The sequence below is a fragment of the Halyomorpha halys genome, unplaced genomic scaffold (genome assembly GCF_000696795.3).
Source record: "Halyomorpha halys isolate HHAL.00 unplaced genomic scaffold, Hhal_1.1 Scaffold343.1, whole genome shotgun sequence".
NCBI classification, from domain to species: Eukaryota; Metazoa; Arthropoda; class Insecta; order Hemiptera; family Pentatomidae; genus Halyomorpha; species Halyomorpha halys.
In genome coordinates, this window is record NW_027109758.1 from 1,264,356 (window position 1) to 1,273,164 (window position 8,809).

Consider the following 8,809-nt stretch of genomic DNA (forward strand, 5'->3'; position numbering starts at 1 on the left):
CACCCCTAATGAAAAAGAAAATTTTATTTTTTATTATAATTGATATTTTTATCTCTCCAAAAAAAAACAATTTTCAAAGTTTTAGCTATAATATATAATAATTTTTATTATACAATGCATTTAATTTTTTTTCCCTATTGCCAAATTAAAACCTAAATGTCCAGGTTCAAACCCTACTTGACCTCTCATAATTTTCTTATTTGTTAGTTTTTTCTTGACAGACATCTTTGACCATAGTTGGAATTAGATCCAAGACAGTAGAATTCCTATCTTCATTAGCTTCATGTTCCATCAGGAACATCAAACATTGAACGATATATAGATTTTTTTTGTGCCTCCCTCAAGATAATTTCCATATCTGCCTCCAAGAGGATAATATCTTAAATTTCCAACAATTTGAATTGGATTTCACGACCATATCAAAATATTTTGTTTCCCCTTTTGTTAGAGGATTTAATCTTTTCACTTTGGCATGTGCTGTGAATGTCAACTTGACAAAAATAATTTTCTTTCCTATTCAAACATTATATTTGTAATTTCCCAATTCCTTAACTTCAAAAATATTTTGGTATTAAATTTCAATAACTCTTATTACCACAATTTTAGCAGTTTATGGTAATGTTAATAACAGAATATACCATCTTAGTGAAAAAAGTGGTTAAATACTTTTTTTTTTAGGCTAAACTTGATCACTTGTACTTTCAACATGAAATGGTAATTTATGGAAATTAAACATAAGCAAATCCAAAGCATCAGCATTTTTCTCCTGATTCTATATAAATATTCCTCTCTTTCCCATCTAGCGGCTAGTCATTATCACCAACTAATAAATTTAATTAATTATAAAATAAAGGTTTCAGTAAAGAGGGCTGTTTAAAAGTAATAGGCCATAAACTGAATAAAATACTAAAAAATTGAGGTTCCCCTCTGGCATCTTGGCTTGGAACCTGGCAAAATTAAGATATTATCGGATATCAAATGAACATACTAAAACCATTTATAGCTTTTTAACACTTACTTCTAAACAGAACAGCCCAAAAGTTTTAAATTAAATGATCTTGTTAGAATTAATTACATAAAAATTCTAATACTATTTCTACAATTATGAATCACGACAAATGAAGTTTCCATTCAAGTTTTATAAAATTTCAGCTCAAGAGCTTTATACTCTTTGTTGTTAATAGCAGCAGCCACATTGGCTTAAAGAATTTCAGCAATCAGCACAGGTTCATTGCCTAGGCTTTCTTCATATCCTTTTATTAAACACAATGTTTGAAGTGATCTTTCTGTGATCAGAAAAACAAATAATTTCCCCCCAAAAAATAAAATTTTCCCGAAGTGAAATAAATAATTAAAAAAAAAAAAAGATTATGCAGAAAACTTCAAACTTAATCAATATTACATACTCCCTTCCCCTCCCCCATTTTTAATAATAAAGAATCAATCAATATTCACAAAGAATTATGGACAACAATGTCTTCAATCATAACTCCCTTTCCCCTTCCGATTTCCCTCAACCCCACTAACTGAAGATTTCCTTTGGTACAATAAATCCAATGAGTCCAGTAGGGGAATATTCTCAAGATAGATGTCATTCAATTGTCAACTATTTACTATAAATCATAGTATTGAGGTATTCATGTTAAATGTATTTTGATTGTAAATAAAATTTATTTAAGTTTGTTGTATAGTGATTTGGTAATTTGTTAACTGGTGTCTGGAACAGACTACAAGCGTCAAACTAATATTTTGATTAACTCTCCAGTCAGTGCAAGAACCGTTGGAGATTTTGTTTGGCAGTTGGTCGACTTAAAGTTACCATAGTTGAGATGAGCATCTCGTTCTTTTCTGAGAACATGATGAGATGAGCATTTCTTCATCCAAAACACTTCTCCTCTGAGAGATCCTGCTGAGTGTTTCTGAGACCTGAGGCATCCAGCAGAAGTGAGTGTGAAGATTCAAAGGCAGTAATAATAGTGAGCTTTAAAAGATTAATATATATATAAACAGTTGACCGTATAATTTAAAATATGAAGAAGATGGTCAAGGTTTTCAATCAAGAACGAAATAGTTTTCAACTATTTATTATCTGACATTTCACCCCACTTTGTAGTGCTTCATCAGGACAGTTCAAGATGATAGCTAAACAGACTTTGATAATAAATCGGAATTGTACAGGGATGGAGGCTAGTCCTTGAGTCCTCCACTCCTGCACGCTTAAGTGCAGTCTGTATAGCTATCATTTTGAACTGTCCTGATGAAGCCCTATAAAGTGGGGCGAAACATTGGATAATAAATAGTTGAAAACTATTTTGTTCTTTTTGATCGCAACCCTGACCATCTTCTTATTTTAAAAGATTTAATTTTAAATTAATGGTAGATACAGCATTAGATATTATCAGTAATCAATCTTCCCAACTTAGAATTTCAAATAGCAAGGGGGGGACTATAGGAGTAAGCTACATAATTTATTAAATTTTGTGACTATTGTAAGACAAGTTAAAAACATTGTCTTAAAAATAACTCTTTCAGAAATATTGATGGAAAAAGACCCATCTTGCCTCACTGAATATGTTTTTAAAACATGTGGGTTTAACAATATTGGATATTCATTAGGCTACCTTAACTGAAAATTTAGTGATTCAAAGTCAATTGAACAATTGATATTCAAATTACGTTAAACTAAAAGGAGTAACAAGAAGAACCGTCTCAATTTTTTTAAATATCTTAATAAGAACCAAATATTAATAATTTCTAAGCATAAAATGGACAAAACCGTTGATTGGAATAGTAATAAAGAATTCTATTACTTATTGTTTCAAAAACAACTGGTAAGTTTAAATTTTAGCTGGCTTTATTAATTGATTAATATTAGGAAGCATCTTTTCTTATCAAGATTGATTATAATAAGTATGTTTCTTTCTTGATTCTATATTTATTTGTTTTTTGTTTGAAAGGAAGTAGTCAGGAAACAACCTTAAAATGGTAAATATTATACTGATCGCCATTTTATTATTTATATTTCAGTTTGTTATCAGTATATTTCCATATTAATTTTTGGAGAGAAATTTGTAAAAAAAATATATATAGATAAAGTAAAAATATTTATTTACAAGGCACAAAGTTTTCATGAATAGAAATCATAACTGCATAATAATTAACACTACAAAAAATAGCAGTTTTGTATCTTTTACATCAATTATTGCAAATAATATTTAAAAATTGTAGTTTCTTTTCTTTCCTTTTTTTTATTTAACAATCAATAAATAAATAATAAACAGTTTAGCCTAATACACTTAGGTAACATCTAAAAAAAAATAACTAAGTAATGGCACTTTTAGTGCCATAATAACAACAGCTTTCAATCCTCTAGCTCTACTATCATGATAGTGAACCTTAAAAAAAAAACAGTACTCCCATATATCAATAACTTATATAACTTCATTTGCAGTCAGTTGGTTTCAACAAGTTTGGTTTAAACTTGCAGTTTAAAGAAGGATAAAACGGGATATTATGTGACCAAACAATGGCTTAATTTGTCATGGTATCAGGTAATCAGTTTCAAGCATTCCATATTTCTTCTTAAAACGCTAGAAGTCACATCCATTAGAAACCATTAAATTCCCAATTTTTAAGAATTAGGACTAGTATTGACTACTCTTATTGCCAAAACTTCATTAATTGATTAAATCAAGTTCGCCACACATATGTACTCATGTGGAAAAGTAGTAAAATTAAAATGGGCTAAGAAGTAATTTAAAATAAAACCAGTAAGACACTGCCAAAATAATTCACAAAACTAAACAGAAATGTAAATAGCTAAGTCATTTTTGGCTAGCAAATTTACAAAAATTGGCAATATAACATTTTAAGATATGTAAAAGATGACGAATCCTAATAATAGGTTTCACTATCATCCCTTAATAGGCTTCCTGTACGCCATTAGCTGAAACACAAATGCAGCAATTTTTTCGTAACATGTGAACATGAGTGCAGTGGTGAGGACTGTCTGCAATATTTTTGCTTCCATTCCCTTAAATAGTCCATTTAAACCATCCTTCCTAGAAAAATATAAATATTATTTTATTAAATCAAATAAATACTATAAAACTATTGGATCTATAAAATATAAAAGCGTGGACAGAGTTTAAATATCATACTAATAAAAATATTAATGTTCATGATATCGGTAAAGAGATATTAAGAGTACAAAGAAAAACTATTTGTTCAACGATAGGACTATAATGAAAAAGTATTATAGCTGACATACTGTTTATTCATAAAGGCCAAGTAGTATTGAATCATGCTATGAAATTATTCTACTTTAATAATTAATTTAAGTGAAAAGTCTTAAATATTTTGAAACTTTTCATACACTAGTATAGATTTTTTTGTAAACAATTATTTTAAAAACTTTATATTTCAAAAATTAATAAAAACTATTGTAAAATACAAACACTGTATGAATTATTCTTGAGCTGTTATCTGAATTTTAGACTATGCTCAATCTTCTTTTTTATTGATTTTGAAAAGACTTTTGATAGCCTGTAATGGGACAAAATCTGAAAAGACATAAAAGTCTTTTGAATTCTCAAGAAAATAGTAATTAGAGAGAAAAATGCTTTATTCATTCATGCTGCCCAAATATATCGGGTTGCTACATTACACAGCATACTAATCAATCTGTGATCGGACATATATAAATTACATATTTTAACATGATCCCTTTTTTGTCACATCTATTTCACAATTTTTGTTTCATTTTATCAACAAATTCACTCTCCCGAATTCCCTCTCTCAGATCCTCCCCAGTGACCCGCTAAACAAATTCACCATTAGACAGCGATGTGAAATAAAACCAGAGAAATACTAGTCATAGCAGTAGATCAGTCAACAGTAAAACAAACAAATAAATACATTTTACCAAAACAAAACTAGATCATAGATTTAAAGGAAAATATAATAAAAGAATTGGTTAAAAGAAATACTAGATTGGATAAATAAGTCAAACAAAAAAGATAAATAAATAAAAAATAATAATAATAAAATAATTTAATGAATAAATAAGTTAAAAAACACAAATCAACAGGTCCACCTACTAAAATAAATAAATAGAAAAAATAATGAATAATCTAGAGCTAATTTCCATGCAGGTGATGATGTATGATCCCCAGGAGTCCAAAATAATATTTTTCGCCAAGATCGCAATATCCCCGATGCAAACTCCTAGGCCTTCTAAGAAGCTCCTTGTTCTATCTGGTATTGTTCCGCGAGATCCAAACCAGAGGCCTCTCACGGTGAACTCTTTCTCTCCGAAGGTCTCTCAGAATTTACCTTAAGGAAAGAGATGCATTTTTCATATATTTCCTTTTTTTCCGTTTCCACTTTCCTGTTTGAGGTCATTACTTTCAAATCTTACCGTTGGATCTAAGACTAGAGCCATGCCTCCGACTTTTGTAAACGCGACAATATCGGCATATCTTACGGATCCGTCGGTGTCAATGCAATAAACCTCCTCAAAGCAGGTGAAGTCTTTTCTTTCAAGGAACTTCATAATTTTTTCTTTGACCCTGTGGTGCCGGCGTGTTATAAGGAGGGAGTTGTTGGGGCATTTTCCCAGCACATGGGGTAGTGTTTCAGACTCTCTGTCACATTTGCGACAGAGGGACCCAACTCCTCCTTCCTGTCCACTGGCTCCTGGGACTCCACGCAGGGGTGCATAGTTGATATTTAGTTTCAGGGTGTTTGCCCATTCTGACCCCGAGAGTATTTGCTTCTCACATGCATATCTATTCGCTTTTGGGGTCTCTTTGAAATGATGAACACCAATACCCTGCCACCTGCAATTGGCTCATTCTTTGAAAGCATTCTCACGCAACGACTGCCGTAGAGCTCTCACACTTTGGTGGCCCTGATCTACCCCTATTCTATCAGCACATGGCGCGATTTCGACTTTGTAATTGAATGTAGACTGGAATAGGGCATCCGAAACATTCAAAAGTCGCTGGGAAATGGACCAATGCTGCAGTGGAGCTTCCCATTGACAGCGGATCAGACCCAGTCCTCGATACCTCCTGGGTGCATACAGCATCGCCAACAAGGTGTAAGCGGGGAACTTTTTTTTTTCCTATGCCACAGGAAGTGGGCCACTACGCCATTTTCCCTCTTGCAGTCCAATACAATTTTATTTTTCCTCTTAGTTGGTCTGCATCCTGCTGAATATCTTCTAGGCCAATACACCTCAAAAGATGGTCTCCATCCATGTCTCCCATGTTGCATAGAGGACATTTCGGTGAAAATGCCAATTCGATGGAGATGTTTTTGGAGCAGATCACATCCTGTTACTAGGCGAAAACAAGCCACTCCCTCAGCTCTGCTAAGATTGGCGGGGATTCGTTTATCCTTATGCAGTAGGCTCTACCACTTCTTTCCTTCCACTTGAACTTTATGTCTAGCGCTTGTCCTGTCCTTACAATAAGAACTTATCATTGATTTTACTGTTCTGTAGAAAAGTGGTTGAATAGGCTGGTTCTCTGCACAACCGAGCTTAGCCAACTTGTCAGTTTGTTTATTACTATTTATACCATGGCCTGGTATCCACTGCAGAGCTATAACCCTTCCTCTTTTCTTTATGATAGCAGCCATGTTTCTGCATGTTTCTTCCACAGGTGATCCTGCGGCACCTGGTGTTGTTAATTTTTGTATTACGGCTTGGGAGTCGCTGAAGATAACAGTATGCTTGAAATTTCATAGCTGTGATGGGAGAGGATTTCACACTGCCAGTGATTATGCATAAGGCTTGATTTTGAACTTTGTCCAACTTTTCCTATACCCATACCTTTCAACTTAGTAATAAGTTTTTTCCTCCATACATAGTCAAAAGCAGCTTGGAAGTCAATAAGCACTGCAAGTGTATGTTATCTTCTTTGGAAGCCATCTTTCACTTCCTGAGACAATCTGATGACCTGGACGACCGTGTTTCTTGTCTTCCTGAAACCCATCTGTCTGTCTGAAAGAAGTTTTTTGGCTCAAGATATTCTTGTAGACGCGCCATTCGTTCAACCAGTTAACAGAGTGTGCTCGTGAGTGAGATAGGCCTGTAACCGTTGATAACATCAGCTGGTTTTCCATTTTTTAGCTTTGGTAGTACCTCTGCTTTCTTCCATTGAGCTGGGACATGGCTTTTCCATGTAATATTTATAAATCTCAAAAGGATGTCTTTAGCTTTATCTCCCAAGTTTTTCAAGAATTTAGGCAATAGACTGTCTGGACCAGCACTCTTCCCCATTTTTAGTTTGCTCAGAACAACATCCAGTTCCAATCTTGAAAAGGGTAACAGAAAAGCACACTATCATCAAGATTTAAGCAATCTGGATCCTCTAATAAGTCTTGGTTTTTAATCTTTTCTGGGAGAGTAACATAATTTTTAATAAAACAAGTTTTTAAAATTGCAGTTTTTTTTTTTTTTTGGAAATGTAATGTTGAGTGATTACACTACATTAAAAAAGAAAAGAAAAACAATCCAGTATTATTGAATTAGAGGTTTTACATACTTACAATGCAAGTTTTGCACCTAGGTCTTTCAAACATAGAATTTTAAAATAAAAATAAATCTCTTATTAAAAAAACATTTACCTTAAAATGTAAAGCAGAATTTTGATCATATCTTTATTCATATGTTCAGAATTTCCATGCTGTAAAAAAAAAAAATAATAGAATTTTCATAAAATAGGTTGATACTTGAAAAATAACAAGGAGAACATATAAGATTACCCTCTGCTTTGCTTGTGCCAGTTGTACAGGATATGTTAGAACAGTTGCAGCTACCTTAGAAATAGCAGAAAAAACAAAATAGGACAGAGCTGTATTACTCCTTGTTTGCTTTTTTAGAAACTCATAAAAAGCCATATGTATCGCAGGATTCGAAACTAAAATTAAAGATGGAATAGTACCACTCCAGAGAGCGCTACAGCCTTCTTTCTTAGAAACCATTATCAAGCCCTCTGAAAGAATAATATTTTATTAGCTGAAAATAATAAATCCTATTTTACATTTAGAAAGGTACAACATGTCTGGGATAGTTTAGGAAATAAAATAAATTAACTTTAAAAAAATAATTAGAAAATAAGCTTGTATCTCCAATTACTTTAATTTGTTGAACAAAATATCATAAACAGGAACAAATTGAGGAATTCTGGCAACTACCTCAGGGCAGAAATGGTTACAACACAGAGATTATCAGGAGAGGGAAAAATACAATGGAATTTCATGGGTAAGTAAACTTGGAGTGAGAAAATCTTTAGCCAGATGGCACATTTCTTATCCCTCAACATTTTCAGAAGGCGCAATAAAGGAAAAAAATTAGTAATTAGATGAAATCTAAAACAATTTTCAGAGAGAGCTAATACTTTTATTTTAAATGATTTGGTAACAATACCATATTATTAGTGTAAATAAATGATAATTACCTAGGAGATTTTTATATCCAACTTCATTAGTAACACCAGCCATTTTCATTCTTGTGTTTACCATCCACAATGGAGATGTTAATAGAACATTCACAACTCCTTAAAACATAATTTTATTAATAACCAGTGAATATTAAAAATATTTTTTTTAATGAAAATCGTAACTTGAAAATTTGCTCCATGCTGTAATATATAACTTAAAATATCTATTAAGCCATTTAAAGATTTATTACGAGGCAATAATTAAAATGCTGATTTTTGAGAGGTTTTTAAAATTCAAAACAATTCAGTAACTATTCTGGTAAAAATATTTATCTTTTGTTTACAAAACTGACAAGAAA

The 8,809-nt window shown here is 32.1% G+C and overlaps 1 protein-coding gene across 1 annotated transcript in view; it reads right to left on the reverse strand.

The window, feature by feature from the left end:
* Nucleotides 1-3,091: 3,091 nt before the first annotated feature.
* The window catches only part of PMP34 (Peroxisomal Membrane Protein 34), a 9,730-nt gene continuing 4,012 nt past the window's right edge, over nucleotides 3,092-8,809 (reverse strand). Inside the window, exons 5-8 of the mRNA XM_014421862.2 lie at nucleotides 8,469-8,567; nucleotides 7,774-8,003; nucleotides 7,636-7,694; nucleotides 3,092-4,061 (exon numbers count right to left, since the gene is read on the reverse strand). Coding sequence (XP_014277348.1) covers nucleotides 3,914-4,061; nucleotides 7,636-7,694; nucleotides 7,774-8,003; nucleotides 8,469-8,567 — 536 coding nt within the window. The 3' untranslated portion in view covers nucleotides 3,092-3,913. The remainder of the gene's footprint in view (nucleotides 4,062-7,635; nucleotides 7,695-7,773; nucleotides 8,004-8,468; nucleotides 8,568-8,809) is intronic.